Below are 20,062 nucleotides of genomic sequence, written 5' to 3'. Positions count from 1 at the left end.
ATATTAACGCTTTATTATTAAGCTAAGACTTAAGTATATCCTATCTAAACTATATAGTATAAGAGGCTACTAACTTAGTCTATTAGAGATTAGCAAGTCTTTCTTATATATAAATCTTCTCGTCTTTATTACTAAAAACCTTCTAAAGCTCTTCTTCAAAATGGTTATAGGATCGAAAGACTACTTATATAAACGTATCTCGGTTATCTTCATTTTCCTTAATAAGATAGTCATTCTATATAGGCCCAAATTATCTAAGTACCTTGCCCTCTAGTCTTATAGCTATATAGAGGACTTTGGCTTTATCGTCTAGAAACTTATTATCATTAAGCCAGAAGTAGGATCAGAGGTTTGTTAGGAATCTTACAAGATCCTCCTTAGTTCCTCTATATTTGCTAGGTGGTTCGATCTTGATACGGCTCGCTTTGGCACCCTTAAGTACCTTGATTTTAGTATAGGCCTTGTTAACCAATTTCTATAAGTGCTTTTCGCTGTTCTCAAGTTCCTTAATTCAAGCTTAAGTAGCCTTGTCTCTCTAGTCTAACTCCTAGATTCGCTAATGGAATTGACTAAGCTAGGTAAGTAGCTATTTAGCTATAACGTTAGTAGCTATATTAATATCAAGGTCGAAGTTACTTCTATTCTAAACTATAATAAAACAAAGGGAGTGATAGTAACGTATAACGAACCTAACTTAGACTTCTTCTAAAAGGGTTTAAACAAAGGTAGATTAAGCGGGACAAATAAGCAGGTCGTCTAAGGGATTCGGTAAAGCTAAAGGGTTTATAATAATACTAGAGTTATCCCTTATAATAGTTAATAATAATACTTAGTATAAGTACTATAATTATAAGGGTTACTATCATTAGTAAACTCTTAGAGTCTACCGTAACAAGTGACTATCTATATATATATATAATCCTAGGATCACTAGTAGTCGTAGTAATCTTCTATACTAGCTTACCTAGCTCATGTCGTGAGCTAGTGATCCTCTGCTGGGATCATTTCTTGCCAAGTGTGATCCTGTTCTGATTGGTCTATCATTCCTTCGGCTTGATTAGCCCATTTACGCCAGTGGCTCAGGCGGCATCTGCATGTATATTTCCGTGACAAAAGGCCTATAGGCGGCTACTCTACTGGATACTGGCAAAACTAGCCTTAGAGAGCCTATAGCTTAGCTATTTTCCGGCCTAGTTTAAAAGGGCTAAAATAATAGTCCTCTGTAAGCCTAGTAAACCCCTATAAGCCTACTTTACCCTAGGTAGCTATAGGCTTATAGCGCTCCTATTAATAGTAGGCAAGGTACTTAAGGCTATAGTTACTTGGAAGGTAATAGCCGTTGTAAAGGCCTATAGGCTTCTCCTAGCCAAATAAATAGGTAACTAGGAATATAGGTCTATAGAACTAGCTATTTGGCTTATTATAGCTTAGGTCTAGGAGGCTTAGAGGTATAAGGCGGCTACCTCCCTCCTATAACTTGACATTTTAGGGGCTTTTGACACTATTAACTATACCTGGCTACTAGCTACTTTATAGAGCCAGGGCTTCCTAAAGTGGTTAGTAGTTTAGATTAAGGAGTAGCTATAGGATAAGGTAGCTATTCTTTACTTCGATAGCTAGGAAATAGAGGATATAATAGTAAGGGCTAGGGTCTCCTAGGGGTTACCCCTCTCCCCTATACTATTTATCCTCTATATAGCCTCTCTTTACTAAGCCATTCGCTAGGCTTACCCTATAGTTAGTTTAATAGGCTTTACCAATAATATTAACCTTCTAGCCTTTAGGAGGGCTAAGGAGGCCTATAACGGTTAGCTATAGAGGGCCTAGAAGGTCTACCTATAGTAGGTAAAGACCTAGGGTATAGCTTTTGCCCTAGAAAAATACGAACTTATCTACTTTAATAGGGGCTAGAAATAGTGGTCACGACCGCTAGAGCTCCTATAGCCTAGAGGAGGTACTACTACTATAGCCCTATCGAAGTTAGCTAGATTCCTAAGGGTCTAGCTAGACTAGAGGCTATAGTAGGGCCCTTACTATATAATAGTAGCTAAGAAGCTAGAAACCTAGGAGTTTGCCCTAACTAGGCTCGCTACAAAAACCTAGGGCCCTAGCCTCTTATAGGCCTATAAGGTCTATACTAAGTATATCTATAGTACCCTAACTTATAAGGCCTTAAACTTCTATAAGCCTACTAAACCAGGGGGTATACTAGAAGGCCTTACTAAGGAACTATTAAAGGCCTAATATAAGGCCCTTTAAGTAGTTACTAGAGCCTATAAGGCTACCCCTATCCGGTACCTTAAAACGGAAGCCTAGGTGCCACCCCTCGACCTCTATCTTAATAAGAGGCTAGCCGACTTTGAGGCTAAACTTAACTAGCCGCTCCTATAAACTAGGGTAAGCCTAGGGGCCCCCTAGGTCCCTATAAGAGCTCTTATCTAATAGGCCTATAATAGGCTTAGCCAGAGGTTCCAGAAGAGGAGGACTAGGGCAAGGGGCTAGGAGCCAAAGCCTATAGCCCTAGAGGCAATAAGGTCAATAGTCCGGCAGTAGGTTTAGGAGAGCTATAGAGGGGGTTAACCCCCCCTATAGACCCTATAAAGAAGGCTATAGGCTATAGAACTAGCTATAGTAGCTAGCTAGAGCAACCGTTAGAGGGCTAACCAAGCTAGTAAGAGGATATAGCATGTGTTAGATAAGGACCCCCCGTACCTAGTTTTTATAGGAGAAGGCCTATAAACACTAAGGCCTAATAAAGGCCTAGAGCTCCCTGCTAGTATAGGTCTATATAAGGGCTATCGGCCTCCATGACTTCCTTTTTAGGGTTCAAGTCCTAGGGGTTAGTACCCCCTACTATGCCTATAGCTAAGGGAGGGAAACTATAGAGCACCTAGTTATTTAGTGCCCGAACCTACCGAGAAGCCGAACGTAGGAATCCTAGGAAATACGGTCGCAAAGGGACCTAGATCTCGTTTTATAGGGTATAGGGGCCTGTAACTATCGGTTGGCAAGGAGGGTTCTATAGTGGCTAATAGACCTAGGGAGGCTCCCGGAATACCGCCTCGTAAGGAGGCTAGACCGGGAGGGAAGGCCTCTATAGGGCTATTCTAGCCACTTCTCCTTTTCTTTGTAGTATATTAGTACTCCGGATTAGGCGTTAGAGGCGGGACAGAGGTTTTTATCTGGCCTATTAGGTATGGTTTCCTTTATATATAACTAGAGAGACTCTAGCATACTTATTAGCATAGTAGTGTAGGACTAATAATAATAATAATAATAATAATAATAATATTCTTTAACATATAACCAAATCAACCTGTAACGAATCGGTTGCTACAAGTATATAATCTGGCTTAAAAAAAAAAAAGACGTACCTTGCAATCTATCCTACCAAATCTCGCGCAAGACGGAAGAAAAATCTGTTAAAAACACATCGAGTTTTGAGCCCCCCGCCCTCTCCGTTTTCTCTGAAATGGCGCGTCACATGTGGACAAATACCTGCCCCTGTTTGTAAAGTCACAATGGGACGGGTCCCTCCTTTTTGGCGTCAGGCGGCTCGATGCCGCACAAGCGATCACCAAGCCTCGTTGATTGGCCCAAGGGATTTTAGTCTTTATACTTGGGAGATATATACCCCTGAACGTGTCCATACTATGTACACTACTAGTACACAGGGGGAAAATATTACGAGAGTATGCAAGTAGAGTAGCACACACTCCTGCGGCCTTCTGTCACCCATCTGCCCGAGGCAGATATGAGGATGCCCGGGAGTGGGTGACATCGACTGGAAACACAAGAGGGAAGCAAGGAACTCTACATATGTCCTTCGGGTGGTAGATCATGGCGAATCCAAAATGCGCGTCGCATCCTTGAAGGCAATCCGAGGGGGAAGAAGCCAGTTAGCCGTGGACGGTCGCTTCATTGGTAACTTTCTGTCAATTGACCATGTTCATCTCGATCGATGATGCACTGGTTGTTGTCCGAGCACCAAGGCAGTTGACGGTCGAGAGAGTAGTTGCAAGCAGAAAAGAAGAACCTTGAAGAGGGACATTGAGGAAAGGAGGAGGAGGAGGAGGAGTCAAGATCATCCTCCAAATCCTCCAAATCTACCCAACCACTGTATCTAACTTTGGAGGCACGGAGAGATGGATGGCGAATGGATGAACGGAAGTTGGGTAATCAGCCACTAACTTATCCAAGCGGGTCCCATGCCCCATGGGGACACCCGCGGCCCCAAAAAAACGGCTCATGGACCGTGCGTTCAGCAAGTGCAATTCGAGGCATGTGACGAATAGCTAACGTTGGAAACCACTGCCGCATCCGTGAAGTGATCTCTTGGCATCTTGGCAGTTGAAGCCCACCAGCAGGCTCCACAGATCTTGTGCTTCTGGGACCAGGAGTGGCATGTGCATACTACTGTGTAATCCGTACAGTAAAGTCGGCCCGCAGACGAAGGCGGGGCTGGGGGTTCCCTTTTGCCGAGGTTCCAGCACCGGAACGTGGGGTGACGTCCGTGGCTGAAAGTGCATAGTATAGTACGGAGTATTGTCCAACGGAGCTGAGATAGCTAGGTATGCCAAAACCCCCCATCAACCTCCCAAACGCCCCAAAATCTGAACACCCGCAGTCTTTCTTTCGGACGATCAAAGAGCCGGTCGAGCTAAATCGTTCCGAAATTTTGCGTTTCCGTGCTGTAGATTTCGCTTTTTCGACCGCAAGGAGCAGAAGAGAGAGAAGCGCAGACGCAACTCGATACAATCGAGAATCATCTACCGCAACACGAGACGCGGCTTCGAAGAAGGTTCGCGCCAGGGGAAACAGGGGACCAAAGTCAGCTTTGTTGTTGTCGGAAGCTTAGCACACAAGCAGCCCTAATCAACCGTCACAATGTCCTCGACGTCCTCGCAATCCGGCACCGCCGGCGCGGCGGTCAACGATAAGCTGCATTCCAACCTCCCGGCCGCCGTCGCCCAGAAGCTCCCTCACGTCCCGGAGAGCAAGGAGGAACTCAAGGCCGAACTCAAGGCCGAGGCCAGGGCCGCCGCGTCGACGGGCCTGTCACAGCTCCGGTCCTTCATCGCCGGTGGCTTCGGCGGCGTCTGCGCCGTCATCGTCGGCCACCCCTTCGACCTGGTCAAGGTGCGCCTGCAGACGGCCGAGAAGGGCGTTTATTCGAGCGCCATGGACGTGGTCCGCAAGAGCGTGGCCAAGGACGGTCTGCGGCGGGGCTTGTACGCCGGCGTCTCCGCGCCCCTGGTCGGCGTTACACCAATGTGTATGTCTCCCCCCTTGCTTGTTTCTTTCTTTCTTTCTTTCAGCCTTCCCCTCCCTTTTTCCATCACCACCAAGGAGAAAACCAAAAACTAACCGCCCTCGCCCGCGCCCGCGCTACAGTCGCCGTCTCGTTCTGGGGCTACGACCTCGGCAAGACCATCGTCCGCGCCACGAGCACCGTCGCCCCCGACGGCTCGCTCTCCATCGCGCAAACCTCGGCCGCCGGCTTCTTCTCCGCCATCCCCATGACCGCCATCACGGCGCCCTTTGAGCGCGTCAAGGTGATCCTCCAGGTGCAGGGCCAGAAGAAGCTCGCGCCGGGCGAGAAGCCCAAGTACTCGGGCGGCATCGACGTCGTCCGCCAGCTGTACCGCGAGGGCGGCGTCCGCTCCGTCTTCCGCGGCTCCGCCGCCACCCTCGCCCGCGACGGGCCCGGCTCCGCCGCCTACTTCGCCGCCTACGAGTACATCAAGAGGCTGCTGACCCCGCGCGACCCCGCCACCGGCCAGCCGAGCGGCAAGCTCAGCCTGACCGCCATCACCTGCGCCGGCGCCGCCGCCGGCGTCGCCATGTGGATCCCCGTCTTCCCTGTCGATACCGTCAAGAGCAGGCTGCAGACCGCCGAGGGTAACGTGACCGTCGCCAGCGTCGTGAGGGGCCTCTACGCCCAGGGCGGCCTCAAGGCCTTCTTCCCCGGCTTCGGCCCCGCCCTCGCCAGGGCGGTGCCGGCCAACGCGGCCACGTTCCTGGGCGTCGAGTTGGCGCACCAGGCCATGAACAAGATTTTCTAGAAAGACGGAGAGAGTGTGTGAAGAGTGGGAGGTTGGGGAGGTGCTTGTGACTCGGATAGACTTGGCATCTCCTGTTTTTTTTCCCGTCGGTTGACGTGTTTTTCTTTTTCTTTGCTGTTTCGGGTCTCGCGGGTTGGCTTATTCCTGTCATGGATACCTCGTTCTGCGAACTTTGCATGCCTTACTTAGAAGAAAAAGCGGGCGGAGTTTGGGGTTCACATTCAGCATTAGATTCCAATCGATTCTACTTCTGCTGTCATTCTGCTCTCCGTCCAGGGTGACGCGTTCATCTCAAATCCCTTCCCCTCCCCCCAACAACAACCCCCTAATTTTGCTGACATGATAGCAGCTCATCGGATGTGGTCTGGAAAGAAGTCATCGCCAAACTTTGTCCAATTCTACCCCGAACGTTAAGCAAGCACCACCGGAAGATGGTGCCGCTACCATGCAGACCATCTGGAATACCCCTCCCTTTTCATTATTCGCACACTATGCCACCCTATTCAAGAGACAAAAAGAAAGAAAGAAATAACAACCGGAAACTCAACTCAGAAACTTCCCCCCGCACGCCCCACAGACTCCCTCCCCCAGGAGCCTCCTCACCTCCTCCCGTCTGTCGTCGCCGCCGCCGCTCTCTTGCTTCGGTATCTTGGCCAGGAGCACCTCGGCCCTCATCGTCCGGAGCCCGCACGCGCCGCAGCTGCGCGTCGCCCCGGGCGTCTGCACGGCCAGCCCGGAGGTGGCGCAGGTGCCGAAGAAGTGCCCGTTCCGGCACCCGCTGAGCGCGCCCTTGCGGACGTCCATGGCGGCGCCGCAGAGGTCGCATTTCTGCGCGGCCAGCGCGGGCCCGAAGACGTCGCGCAGCTCGGCCCCCGTCACGGCGTCGCTGTTGGCCGCCCTGGCGGCGGCGGCGGCGGGGGAAGGGTAGTGCACGCCGGGCACTTCGGGGCCGCCGCCGTAGAGGTACTCGAACAGCTTCGCCTCGGTCGTGAGGCGGTCGTACTGACCGGTTCGCTCCGCCGGAGCCGGGGTGGCGGTGGTCAGGCTGTCCATGACTTGCGGGTCGATGGGAGGAGCACCGGTGTCGTGCTGGCCCGAGCAAGGTCCGCGCCGGGGCTGCCGCTTGCGTCGCGGCTTGTAGCCGAACAGCACGCTCGACCTCACCGTGTGCCAGCCGCCCCGCTCGGGGCGCTGTGTGCTATGTGTGCTCGCGAGGACCGCGGTGACGCCGCCGCCCGGAGACAACGCCAGACCGTGGAGGCGGTATCGATGCGGGTGGATCTCGGGGATGTCGAGGACTGTAGCCCCCGCGCTCCCGTTCGCGTCGCCCTCCTCCGCGAAGGAGTCAAAATCGCCGTCGAGGTCCAGGTCGCCGTCTTCGTCTTCATCCTCCGAGCCCGACTCGGAGCCCTCTGACCCGCTGTCGTCGTAGTTGCGCGTTAGGTGCATGTCAACGGGGACCTGAACCTCGAGTTTCTGCGCGATGGTGCGCACCCATTGCGGCCGCGGATCTGCTGCGGGATCACTGGGAGGAGGGACATTGGTCTGGTACCAGTCGTGAGTGGTGGCAGTAGCCGACATGCGGATGAGTGTGTAAAGCGGAGTGGGAGTCGGATTGGCAGGATCAGGGGGGTGGATGACGAGGTCTGGAGGGAGAGTGTAAGCCTCGCGTAGCACCGGCGGTGATGAGGAAGAAAAGGGGGGGAGGGGGGGTTATTACCGGCGATAGGATTCTGAGAACCATGTTCCGCGTCTTCGCGATAAACGGTCCGGCAATCCCAAGCACTGTGTTTGTCAATACGGTGCTGCGATTCTCCGGTGAGCGTGACATGAAACTGCTTGAGGTCGAACCCGGTGGCGATCAGCCCTCGACAAGAGCTGGCATTATCCAAGGTCCAGATCTGGACGTTTGTCAGCACAACAAGCAGCGAGCAGATGGGACTGGTCTTCGGCCTACAGCGTCCTCAAATTCGAGGAAGGCGTCGGTTGACAAATGCACGCAAATTCCGTGAGTGTCCTCGCTCCCAACTTCCAGGCTAGGAGATTCACCCCTGACCCACGTGTCCTTGATCGTGACTTTCCGGAAGCCGACATAACCACGGTCCATAAAGGACAAGACGCAGGTGTGGGAGCCGCCAGTGTGTAACCAAGGGCCCCATCTGAGGCCAAACGAAGTCCCAAAGGGGACCCAGTCTGGGTCTAATTGCTGTTTATGCGTGCGAGTGTTAGATAGCCAGAGAGTTGATACCGCGGGGGAACAAAACCTACGTTTGTGTCTTTATGAGGCCCTTCCGCCTTGAACCGGGATACCTCGCGCACCAACCACACGACGTTTTCTCGCGGCCCTGCCCGGAATGCCGAGTCGCCTTGGCCTTTATCCTCGTCCGCCACCAAGACACACTGGACGCTGATGATGGCCACCTCGTTGAGATCGTTGATCGTCGCCAGCAGAGCCTGGCCAGGTGCGATTTCGCGAGCCCATGCAAAGCCGCGGATGTACTCGCTCACCTCGGTTTGCTGGCCCGGAACGATCAATCGCTCGCCCACGCCCCAGAGGACGATCCAAGAGTTGAGCTCGCGACGCTGGAGCATGCCCTCGTTGGCACGGGGTAATATATTAGCAGACTCGCTGCCATCTCCGAACATGGCCAGGGTTCCGGAACCCGTCAGAACCCCAAGGATAGGCCTGCGGTTAACCCCCAGCCCGGACGGAGACCAGCCGATTCCCACTACGTGGTTCATGCTGCTTCCAACGCCAGTGATAGGTCCGTAACCTGCGCCGTATGGTCGATTGGACCCCAAGCCAGTGCCCTGGTCCTCTTCGTCCTGTGAATCGTAGGCATCATCTGAGCCGTCCGAGTCGTCGTTGCTGTCGGCGTCCTGGCCCTCAACATCGACGGCGCCCTCATACGGAAAGGGTATATTCTGGGCGGCGAATAGTTCCCGGTTGACGCGGGGATCAAGGGGAGGAAACGAGACAGGCATGTGCTTGCTGCCTTCGGAGTACTGTGCGCGGGTGGCCTGGTGGTTGTAACTTCTTGGACCACCGTCATCCTCGTCGTCGTCGTCCTCTGACGATTCGTGGTCGATCGGCCAGTTCCTGTTGGCGCCGACCTCGTCCTGCTGATCCGTTGACCGAGCCTTTAGCCTTTCCCGGCGCCGGGAGAAGTCCGGAAACTCTGGGATGAAAATATGGACCGAGTCGTCCGCAGTCACTGCCAAGTCGCCGTCACATGAGAATTGAATGGCCCGCTTGACGAGAGGGCGCGAATTGACCGTAATTTCTCGAAGCGGGAGAAACTGGTGACAAACATTAGTGAAGTTCTCAACCAAGAGGTAACAACTGCCATTTGCGAAAGGCCCTGGAGTCTAACGAGGACAATAATGGGAAAGTTGCTTGGGGTGAAACTCGTCAGGCCAGGACAAAAAGAAACGTTTGAAGCAAGGCGGAACCTCAATTGATAGAGAACGTGACATTTCCCTTTTTGGTCTGGTTGCCGGAGGATGGCAGTCGCGCTCAGATGGTGGTCTCGGCTGCACGGAGTAAACGACGATGGTTCATCACTCACCTTCTGTTTATTGGGTTTTGATATAACTGTGCTCATCGTGATAGATCGCTATCGTAGTGACGGCTTGAGACATTGCACATTTTTGCCCCAGTAACGTTCCAAGTTGACATGGCTATTGCGTGAGAGGGCGTTTAAGAGCGAGGAAACTGAGTTCCACAGCAACCAAGAAAGAAGGGCTGCTACAAACAATCTTTGACCCTAACCCTTTCCTGATCATCAGATAAGTGCTCTGCCCCAATTCACAACTTCGCAGATCGATTATTGACATCTCAAAGCGAGAGTGCATGGGCTTTTGTCCGTAGCTATTTCGAGGCACAGTGCGCTGCTAAGGGGTATTTTTCTTTTGTCCAGGCAAGACTCGAGGCAACGCAGCCCTATCTCAGCTACTGATTCAGCGGGACGATTCGGTCGACGGGGGTCAGAGGCATGGTGTGGACAACCTTGAACCTAACAGCTGCTGCATCGCAAGATGTAAAAATCCGTATATTGGGCAAACACAAGAGGAAAATGACGACCAAAGTTACCAAGGCCTCCCGTGACCTTCTAGGAACGAGCTCATTCCCCACAGTAGTGTACACCCCGCCACGGCGGCAGCCCCATATATCTTCTTGGTCCACCAGTTCTCGTCGGTCAGTGGCTTCGCAAACTGTGCCTTCTTCTGCCGGACTGGCCTCCTCTCAGCCCCTCCTGTGGCATTCTTCTTCAAGGCGGCCTCCTCCTCGTCCGCTTTTCGGTGCAAAGCCGCGATGGTTCTGCTCAGGGAAAGAAGCTCTTCCTCTAAAGCAGTTGTGTTCTTGGCGCTGTCAATCTCGACGTTTTGTACGTTTCCGAAGAAGTCCGTGACGAGTCGCTTCCGCGCTGCCTCCTCGCCGCCGGGGAACAAGTCGTAGCGAACCCCAGCATTCGAGTGGATCTTCTCGAAAGTGTAGCTGTCGAAAAGGTCGCCCAGCGTCTTCTTGCTGCTTGTGTCGCGCACCTCGGTTTCGAGGAACTCCAGATTGTAATATGTGTAGCGGTCGATGACGGCGACGCCAATGTCGTTGTCGGCGTGGTGCGAATAAGACGACTGGTCGAGCTCGGAGGAGCCTGTTGCGATGATGTTGGGGGAGTAGAGCTTGCTGTACATGGTGTTTGCCTGACACGTATCGATCATGAAGAGAATCTCGTTGTATCTGCCCGGGGGTTAGTTGCTGATGGGATTGAGGACGAACGACTCTTGAAAACCCACCTCTTCTTCTCCCACATCTGCTCGAACGCGTCGGCAAGATCAAATGCGCCAATTTCCTCGGCATCCTGGAACTTGAGGAATTCGTTCCCTCCGTGACCCGTCATGTATACCAGAATATTGCTTCGGTCGTCTGTCAACAGCCGTTTGCTGCGTGGCATCTCCTCCCCGACGCGATCAGTGAGCAGGCGGATGAAGTTCTCCACGGTCACCTCATAACCCCGATAGTCCACCTCGATGTTGTCGCCATATAAGTCGACGGCGCGGTCGGCGTTGGAGTACACGGTCCCGGGGAAAGCATTGCGCGGGTTGCAGGCCATGTCGTCGGGAAGCATGAGGATGATCTGGGAGTCGGGAATTCCAAGCCGCTTGACGGTGCGATACATCGACAAGACATTTGCCAAATGCCGATAGTTAAACCAGAAGCGCGACGTGCACACAAGCACTGCCCAGTTGCTCGTGTGTTCGGCGAGAACGAACATCGCGGGCCACAGGAATGTGGCTGCGAGCAGCACCCGCAAGCCGAGGTAAGTAGGGAACTTCATCCTGGATTTTGTAAAAGGGTAGAGGACAAGACAGTGACGCCTCTACCCAACACCATCCATCGGTTCGGTCGTTGGTTCGCGATGTGAGTTGTGACCGGATGGCGCTCGGCTCTCCGCAGAGGAAAGACGAAGCGACTGCTGAGATAAGGTTGTTACATAAGCGGTGCCCGGACTTTACACAACCTCCGCAATAGTTACTAGTTGTCGTGTTTAGAAATGCGGGTCAGCTATTTTACTGACAGGGACCCTCTTCCCGGATACTCCGTCAAAACCGACGTCTTGTTGCAATGCAGAGCTACTTGTAGGGCCGAGCATGTGACCCGTCCAAGCTTGGGCGAGGATGCGCCTGTTCGCCCTACCCGCCCAACCCGGGCCAACAAACCAAGACCCTGGGAGTAGTGTAATGTACATAGTAGTATGGAATACGCAATCATGGTTCAGGGAGGGAAGGAACCGCACAGCAAAAAGGCTAGGCAAACACACTTCTGATCGTAACACCTACATATCGAGAGTTTTAGTTTCAGGGTTAGTGCACAATTCCAAATAGTTGCAGGAGAACTCGCATCATACAAATCGAGGCACTGCACTAGTGCTATGTATGTGGTCGAGGCCCTGAACCACACGACCGAGGACGAGATCAGGCACTGAGAGATCATGCCCAGCCCATACTTTTCTTCTAGAAAAAAAAGGGGGGAGAAACTAAGGGTAAAAAGCAACTCAGATAAAGAATAAAATAAATTGCAAACAGAAAGCAGGAGCTCAATGTAGGCAGCGGTCTAGAACGAGGGAAGAGGAGACGGGAGCGACCAAATCTCCCGCGGGTAGTCTGCCAAAATCAATCCTGACGAGGAGAGTCTGGGGTGGCCCCACCTTGCCGACCCTTGCCAACCTGCAACTCTTTTACGCTACCTACTTTAGGGGTAGCTTTCGTCAGACCACACCCTTGCTAGATTAGCGTAGCGTACCCTGCATCAGCTTGATGCAGCGGAGCAGTCCCCGCCGTCTCCAACGCCGTGTCTGTCACCAACTGACCGCGCACATGGGAACATACAGCGCTGTCAAGGTTCAAATCACTGCGCTTGACATGACGCTTGCGAATAATAACTAAACAAGAGACGTTGAAAGTTACACCAGCTTTCTCTGTGCGTCATTCAAGATTTTTGTCTCGAGGGTCCCCTTTTTGATCATCAGACCATCATTTCGTCACATTCCTACTCTCTGAAGCGCAATCGATAAACGCCAGCCGTCGTCAGTCAGCCCACTCCGCCTCCCCTGTATGACTTGAAACGGCTCCCGAGAAAAATCGCAACTCCACGCACAGGAACAAGGACCAAAGAAGGGGAAAGAGGACTCTTTCGCTTCCCTCGCATTGTCCACCTTCGAGTAGCGCGACTGGAAATAAAAAAAAAAGCTGCAATGGGGCGCCCCCCTGCGTACCTGTTCGTTGTAAGGTAAGCCACTCGTGCATTGACAAGAACATAACTCTCTCTCCCTTAGCTTGCTCTTGATCCAACATCGAGTGCTGACCGTCCTCCAGGCATGGTTACCGGCTCGACGCTGCCGACAAGCAATGGCATCTCACCTCCCCGACCCCATACGATCCCCCCCTTACATACAGCGGCTGGCAGCAGGCGAAGAGCTTGGGTGCCCGAATAGCTTCCATCATACGGGAAAGGATCCAGGAAGAAGAGCATAGCGCGAGCCAAAGCACAGATGCATCTGATCAGACTGGGAGGCGGAAACGGAAAAGATACGAAGTCGTCCTGCACAGCTCGCCGTTCCTCCGGTGCATCCAGACCTCAATTGCCATCAGCGCCGGCCTCGCCCAGGATTCGAGCCCCTTCGAGACCCGGAAAGCCCACGCTGCGTCCTCCGATCCTGCCCCCTCGGCGGCAAGCGAGTCCAGGCCAACCGTTACGACGGATTTCCGAGATACGAATGCGCCCGGTCCCGCTGCTGCCACTAACAAGATCCGCAAGTCCGTTCTCCGGTTGGATGCCTTCCTCGGGGAATGGCTCTCGCCAAGCTACTTCGAGTTTATCACCCCGCCGCCCGAGTCGGTCATGATGTTGGCCAGCGCCAAGGCCGACCTCCTTCGCCGCGAAGACTACACCCACCGCCTCACACACTCACACTCTGTATCGCACACCCACTCCGGCTCCCAGGGCCAGCTCTGGAGCCCGGCATCTAGGGACCGTTTCGGCTCTTCGACCAACGGGGACCAGTCCAATGGCTCCGGCTCCGGCACAGGCACAGACCTGGCATCCCCCCTTTCACCCGGCGGGAATACCAACGGTCGGAGCAATGAACACGCGCAACAAGGAAGGGGTGGTTACGTGTCCCCCGTCCCCCATTACGCGATCAGCAACAACCACACGATCCCCATGGGCTACGTCTCCCATGCTCGGGACGCTTGTGCCATCGTTGACTATCAGTGGCACTCCACACGAGGCGCCCTGGATTGGGGAGACGGCGGGACCTTCCCCGAGGAGTGGGCCGCCATGCACAAGCGATTCCGCGCTGGTCTGCAGAGCCTGGTCGACTGGTACTCGACAACGGAGAAGCCCACCCGGCCGGTCACCCGGAGTGCAATGTCCGCGCACGCCGACGACAACTCGCCAGAGAGCGAAGAGGACGTCGAAACGGAAGCTATAGTCATCCTCGTCTCCCACGGGGCTGGGTGCAACGCCCTGATTGGAGCCATCACCCATCAGCCCGTCCTGATGGACGTCGGCATGGCGTCCCTTACGATGGCCGTGCGTAAACCCGACGCGGAGACGACAAGCTTCTCGGGGGAGACCAAAAACACGCCGCCCGTCCACCAGCTTTATGACCTCCAGCTGTTCGCGAATACCGACCATCTGCGATCACCCGCCGGAACCCCGACGAGCGTGCGGTCTCCTGCAATGGCGGGCGCGACGAACGGCATCCGGGGACGCCATTCGTCATTTTCCACCTCGGTCAACGGGTTTTCGTGGAATGACGGCGGCGGCGGTGGCAGCAGCAGCAGCAGCAACAGCAGCAGCAGCCGGAGCCCCTCCACCAACAACTCCTGGAACGGATTTCGCAAGAGCTCCCCGAACGACTCGAGCGTCCCGCGGCTCAACTTTGCCGTCAGCACCGGCGGTATCACGGTCGGCAGCGGCGTGACGTCCTTTGCGCCGACGCGGACGTCGACCTTGGGGCGCACGGGCAGTGGTAGTCGCAGCGGCCTCTGGTCGCCCATGGCGGACGACGAGGAAGACGACGACATCCCGGTCCTGAACTTTGGCACCTACGGGAAGACGGCAGCCGACTCCACCGCTTCGGCATCACCCGCCCCTGCGCCCGAGCTGAGCTCCGTGAAAACAAGCAACGGACGGGCGGATCCCGGACCGTCAACGGACGGAAAACCTGGCGGGCCTGGCGCGGGTGGCTCACCGAAGCCGGCACCCGAGCAGTTCAGCAGTGGGACGAGCGGGCTCTGGGGCTCACCCCAGCCGCCCGACGATGCGGACCGCTTCCGTGACCTCAGCGGCCTCAAACGGCGGTGGACGGTTACTGAGCGGAGTTAAATAAAAGGGCATCCAAGTCGTGATATCGGCCATGCCTCTCGTCGATCTAGGTGGTTGTCTTTCTCCTTTTGTCCTTTTTCTTTTCTTTTCTTCCTTTTTTCCCCCCTTTATTATCCACTGCCAAAATAAAATCATGGTGGTCTAATGCATATGTGGCAAACTTGGCTTGGGCGCAGATGATCTGGATGGAAAGCGACCGTCCGGACGGACGAGGAAAATACGGATGGGCTAATCCCGCCTCTCACATACTCGGCGTACAATGGAATGAACTTTTTTTTTTCTTTTTTTCAGCGGTAACTATAGCGACCAAAGGTCGATAATAGCATTCTTGGCGAACGTGTATGAATACCGACGAGTCTGGTTCTTTGCACTTACTCTTCCTCACTACCTCCCCTGCGCGCCATCGTGCGCTCTTGTTGCTGCCCCCGAGACCTCTTAGCACAGGCCAGAGTGACGTTGGACAAGGCCCCGTGATCCCGGGGTGTCCTCACGCGTTCACTCACATCACTCTCGTTCGAATGGTCCGCCAATTCTCACTCTGACTTGGTCTAGTGTCTGCCGCAGACTTTCCACGTTTTTTTAAGGGCTCAGCGTGGGGTGGGGATTGGTAACCACGGCGCGCCAAAGATGAAAGGGGACAAGGAGGGAATAAGGTTCGAAAGCATCTAGTTTGCTCTCTTATCCGCCGGGCTCTCCCAACAGCGGGAACTGAGCCGGTCAGACGAGCCAGGTTGGCTATTACATGTGGACGCCACGAATGTCGAGCGGCTCATGGAAGACCAGGGACATGCAGGGTGAGTTCGGCGTATAATTTGCCAGGTGGCTAGCTAGCAGCAGGGCAGGGTGGTTCCTACAAGCCGTGCGGAAAAAGTGACATTGTTGATGACTGGCATCATATACACTACACTCCTCAAGACAAGTACCGGCCGTGATCCCCCATTGTTTGAGTCCCGCCCATTCCCATATCCATCCATATCCAAGACAAACAAGAACCAGCAAATGCCTACACCTTCTTACCACCGGAAACGCCAAAAAAATTCCAGGAAGCATCCAGCATACCCTAGCTTTTTACCACTTGAGTCACGATCCGCCTTGTCTGAGGACCTCACCTTTCTGTTTCAAGTCAATCCATGTCGAAGAAACTTCCCGCCCTCTTCAATCCTTCTAGATCAACTAACCCCATGACCCTGCCGTCCCACCTCCTGATCGCGTCCCCACAGAACCACCACACGATGCCCACGGCGGCGGCCACCGCAGCTTGCGCTGCGCCGACTCCCACGCAGAACGCCTTGAGGCCGTCCCACCACCAAACGGCGTTGGGTGTGCCCATGACAAAGATGCCCGCGCCCAGGGCCTGCCAGAAGGCGAGGCCGCCGGTCATGTCGACCGTGATGCGGGTGGCGACGGCGAGGTTGGCGGCGGTGAAGGAGGTACTGGCGCGGATGAGGGGCGCCGCGGTGGCGTGGAAGAGGGCGGCGGCGGCAGCGAGAAGGCCGAGAGCGAACGAGCAGGCAGGGAGGTTGGCGCGCGGACCCAGGTACGACAAGGCGAAAACCGAGGTCCTGATAGCGGTGTGGCTGCCCTGTTCCTCTGGGGTTGGGATGTTGCCCGAGGCGGAGGGAGAGGCTTCCGGCGGAGGGGTCATGGCTTTATTGAGGTGGAGACCAAAAGTGAGGAGGCCGGTCAGGCCAATGGCAGATGCCGCCGCGATGGCGACCATGTGCATCCTTGGGGCGAAACGGTTTTGCCACGCGGGGAGGAAGGCGGTAGCGGCGGTAGCGGCGCTAGAGAGGAGGAAGGGGCTGAGGAAGATGACCCCGATGACTGCCGGAGATAACATGAAGGGGAGGGGATAAAAGAGAAGGGAGAGGGAGGCGGTTAAGCCCCAGAGGGACCCGTAGGGGAGCAGAGAGACGAGCGCGAGCATAGTCGTTGTCGGGGTGATGAAGGCGCGCGGGGCTTGAAGCAGCGTGCGAAGGTCAGCTTTGCTGCTGTAGGCCTTGGGTTTCAATTTGACCATGTAATCCGCGATTGCCTCGAGGAGAGGAACGCGTCGTGGCGTCAGCGGGGTAGAACCCTTGAACTCGCTGTTGGATGTTGAGGGCGTCTGGAGGTATGGGGGGGTTCGATCATAGGCTGTCTCTGGTACTCCGAGGGCGATGGCGGGCACCGTAACCACGAAGAAGGCGCTCAGGATCGTGGGTTGTAAGCTGAAACCGGATGGTCCCTGCGAAGCTGCACCGCCAATCAACGGGGGTCCCCAAACTGTCGTGGTGGCCACGATGGAGTGAATGGCGACGCGAAGCCCACGTTCATGATCCTGAGCGGTCAGCACCCGAACTCAGTCAAGGAAGGGACGGTGACTTACGAAGTAGGTGTCCTGAATCGACCCCAAAACGAGGGTGTCGAAAGCACCCCAAGCTAGGCCCTGGAAGACTCGAGCAGCCATACACTGAGCATAGTTGCTGGTGACACTGGTGCTCCAGACCGTGCCGATGAACAAACATAGCAGCGAGACGAGATAGAGCGGTCGCTTTCCGCAAATCCTCGAGGTCACAAGGCAAGCTAAGCCGGCCAGGGCGGAAAGAATGAGCGGGATGCCAGTCAACGCGGCAACAGCGGTATAGGAAACTTTGTATATGTCGGCAATTTGGGCATTGACGGTCATGAACATGGTCTTGGTCACGCCGGTCATAGCAACACCCATCAGGAGCGAGTAAAAGTGGAGTTCTTTCCTCCAAGACGGCCAGTTCTGTAAGTCGTCAGTTTCGGTGTTGGCTGGTAAACAGACTCCTCTGCTATGGACATACCAAAGGGTCGTCCGGATCGTCGCTCGGCTGCGGGACCAGCTCAATACGTCCGTACCTCCCTTGGGCATACTTGAGGGGCCTCTTGGAAACGCCCGATGTCCAGGAGGTTGGTGTTGTCGAGACGGGGAAACCGAGAGAGGAGGAGGCTGTTGACCCAGATCTCCAGCTATTCGCAGTCCCTGGCCTTGTTGGCGGGTTCATCCCCAAGGGAACTTGTGGCCTTGATGGCGGAGGTCTCGATGGCTGGGGAGTCGTTGGAGTTGGTGACAGCTTCACAGGTTTCGGTGGAAGTGGCCTGTTGGGTGGCTCATAGGGGCTAGTGGGAACTCCTGTGGTAGCTCCCAAGGAGTCGAGCTTCGTTGGAGGTGGCATCGGAGGCAGGTCCTTTGCCAAGGGCGTTGGAGGAACCGTCGTCCGTGACCCTTCTCTCATCTCGAGATCTCTCGTGTCTTTGCTTTGGTCTAGCGAGGGCTTCTCGATGCTTGACTGCTTGTCTGTATCCGCTCCCGTGCCAAGGGGGTTCATGATAATGATCGATGAGATCTCAACTCGCAGAGAAGATTACGACCCCGTAAACGAATGGCATTTGTCGTGGCTGTCCTGCAGACAAGACGAAGGAATGGTCGGGGGCCGTGTCCAAGGGAAGAGATTGAAAGGTGTAGGAGCACGATTCTCAAACCGACATTAAAAGAACAATTGTACCACTGCTGCTAGGGGCCGGAGACTGAGGGGAAGTCAGACAAGCATAGAGCCGGCATGCTCGGGGGTGCTCTGCGATGGGGGATGCTGCGTGATCGGAGTGCACTACTGCGGAAACCCCTTGCACGGTCAACCGCCCGTCCAAGCCACACGACGAGGGAATATTTTGCTAGTGTATGTCACTGGGAAGAGCGTTGACGCAGGTCAATGCACAATGTGCTGTACTTACCAAGTACACCGTAGGCTTCTTTTGCCGTGGCGCCTGTGAGCCATGACTGCGCCGCCCCAAGAACGTGATGGTTGACCAGCACGTTTCTGGGCATGACGCAAGCGAACAGGGTGGATATGTACCAGGAAGAGGTTGAATCACGGGTGTCAGGGGCCAACAATCCAGATCTCGCAGGTATCAGCGACCCTTGAGCACTCGGATTCAACGGCGTCGACACAGGAATCGCATCCGCAATCCGCTACTGGCTGCGTTCCGGTTGCACGGTTCGGTGATCATGCCCGCTCTGACCCGGGTCGCTGTACGGAGCATTCCAGGTTCACTGTCGCTAGTGTGCTTCATTCGCTTGCCGAAGCGGGCGTGGGGGGGTTACAGCACGAGGCTGAAACTCGAGGTGATGCTCAGGGGGGATGCTTGCAGCCTGGAAATGCAACATGCAAGTGGTATCGAATTTCCAGATGTGTAGAATTTCAAAACTTCGACGATATCTGAGAGAGAAATTGACGAGACTGATCTAAAATTTGGATCAAATTGTTGTACACTTTCCTAGACTGGAGGTATCTGTGCGAAAACCTGGCAGCTCTTGCCCTCCTACCTGACTGGTCTCGTCGTTGTAGGGCTGAAGTTGAAGAAAGAGGGACCCACTTCCTTTTCCAGGAAATCGCAATGATCAAACCGCTCGAAAGTGGGGTGTGCGGTGGGAGTCCCTGCCGCTGCATCGAAAAAGCATCGGCTGTTGTTGGCAAAGCGCTCAAAGGCGAATCTTTACAGGACGACTTGAGCCGCGCTCTGGCAAAGATACCTTCATAATGGCGTATTGCTATTTTCTTGAACTCATTGTCTTTGCTTTCTTTTGGTAACCACTGCGTACCTTCCCTGCTCACTTAGTGTAGTAGGGTACCGTACTGCACGGATTACAGTCAAATTCCGGATATGTGCAAGACATGCACAGCGTAGCGGGGCTACTTGTAAAGTGCTTGCAGGACACTGCTGGGGCTGCTAGGTGGTTCTAAAGAAACTCTTACCCGTGCGTTAGCCGTTGGTTACAGGAGGCCGAAACTGGGTTGCTTTTGATGCCCGCCAAGGGGGTGCAACAGGGAGACCAAGGCGCAACAGATGGTCTTGGCAGGATCAACCGCTCCATTGTCAGATGCTGCATTCCGGGCCTGGTGTACACTAGTGTATGCACCAGTGTATGCACCTATCACGGATGTCTTCCATGCAAGAAAAACAAGCCCGGTTGTGGCTTAGATAGAGCTCGGCTAACTCAAGGTGGTAAAGGATCTGTTCCGTTGTCTCGGTGCGGCACGATGACGGTTGACTTCTTGCGCATCTGCGAATCCCAGTGTTTCGGGTCTCCGCCTTTTCC

At 54.4% G+C, this 20,062-nt stretch overlaps 6 protein-coding genes across 6 annotated transcripts; 2 read left to right on the top strand and 4 right to left on the bottom strand.

Annotated features, from left to right (window-relative positions):
* The first annotated feature begins 4,739 nt into the window (after positions 1–4,739).
* On the top strand, positions 4,740–6,337 carry MYCTH_2298349 (uncharacterized protein). The gene is made up of 2 exons (XM_003660211.1): positions 4,740–5,275; positions 5,395–6,337. Exons 1-2 carry the CDS (start codon positions 4,888–4,890, stop codon positions 6,063–6,065), a joined length of 1,059 nt encoding a protein of 352 aa, XP_003660259.1. The 5' UTR covers positions 4,740–4,887; the 3' UTR covers positions 6,066–6,337.
* MYCTH_2298347 (uncharacterized protein) lies at positions 6,337–7,968 on the bottom strand. The gene is made up of 2 exons (XM_003660210.1): positions 7,786–7,968; positions 6,337–7,711 (listed from the first exon to the last, which is right to left on the bottom strand). Exon 2 carries the CDS (start codon positions 7,644–7,646, stop codon positions 6,609–6,611), a length of 1,038 nt encoding a protein of 345 aa, XP_003660258.1. The 5' UTR covers positions 7,647–7,711; positions 7,786–7,968; the 3' UTR covers positions 6,337–6,608.
* A 1-nt stretch (position 7,969) lies between these two features.
* On the bottom strand, positions 7,970–9,812 carry MYCTH_2298343 (uncharacterized protein). The gene is made up of 3 exons (XM_003660209.1): positions 9,635–9,812; positions 8,334–9,365; positions 7,970–8,271 (listed from the first exon to the last, which is right to left on the bottom strand). The coding sequence occupies exons 1-3, from the start codon at positions 9,668–9,670 to the stop codon at positions 7,978–7,980; spliced, it is 1,362 nt and encodes a 453-aa protein (XP_003660257.1). The 5' UTR covers positions 9,671–9,812; the 3' UTR covers positions 7,970–7,977.
* Positions 9,813–9,925: 113 nt separating this feature from the next.
* On the bottom strand, positions 9,926–11,642 carry MYCTH_2298342 (uncharacterized protein). The gene is made up of 2 exons (XM_003660208.1): positions 10,863–11,642; positions 9,926–10,806 (listed from the first exon to the last, which is right to left on the bottom strand). Exons 1-2 carry the CDS (start codon positions 11,402–11,404, stop codon positions 10,155–10,157), a joined length of 1,194 nt encoding a protein of 397 aa, XP_003660256.1. The 5' UTR covers positions 11,405–11,642; the 3' UTR covers positions 9,926–10,154.
* Positions 11,643–12,666: 1,024 nt separating this feature from the next.
* MYCTH_2298341 (uncharacterized protein) lies at positions 12,667–15,129 on the top strand. The gene is made up of 2 exons (XM_003660207.1): positions 12,667–12,855; positions 12,942–15,129. Exons 1-2 carry the CDS (start codon positions 12,821–12,823, stop codon positions 14,956–14,958), a joined length of 2,052 nt encoding a protein of 683 aa, XP_003660255.1. The 5' UTR covers positions 12,667–12,820; the 3' UTR covers positions 14,959–15,129.
* A 210-nt stretch (positions 15,130–15,339) lies between these two features.
* MYCTH_2298337 (uncharacterized protein) lies at positions 15,340–18,733 on the bottom strand. The gene is made up of 4 exons (XM_003660206.1): positions 18,697–18,733; positions 17,769–18,492; positions 17,327–17,710; positions 15,340–17,278 (listed from the first exon to the last, which is right to left on the bottom strand). The coding sequence occupies exons 2-4, from the start codon at positions 18,291–18,293 to the stop codon at positions 16,082–16,084; spliced, it is 2,106 nt and encodes a 701-aa protein (XP_003660254.1). The 5' UTR covers positions 18,294–18,492; positions 18,697–18,733; the 3' UTR covers positions 15,340–16,081.
* Positions 18,734–20,062: the final 1,329 nt, after the last annotated feature.

The sequence above is a fragment of the Thermothelomyces thermophilus genome, chromosome 1 (assembly GCF_000226095.1).
Source record: "Thermothelomyces thermophilus ATCC 42464 chromosome 1, complete sequence".
In the NCBI taxonomy this organism is placed as follows: Eukaryota; Fungi; Ascomycota; class Sordariomycetes; order Sordariales; family Chaetomiaceae; genus Thermothelomyces; species Thermothelomyces thermophilus.
The sequence above is the reverse complement of the archived record's forward strand: the minus strand, read 5'-3'. Positions and strand labels throughout refer to the sequence as shown.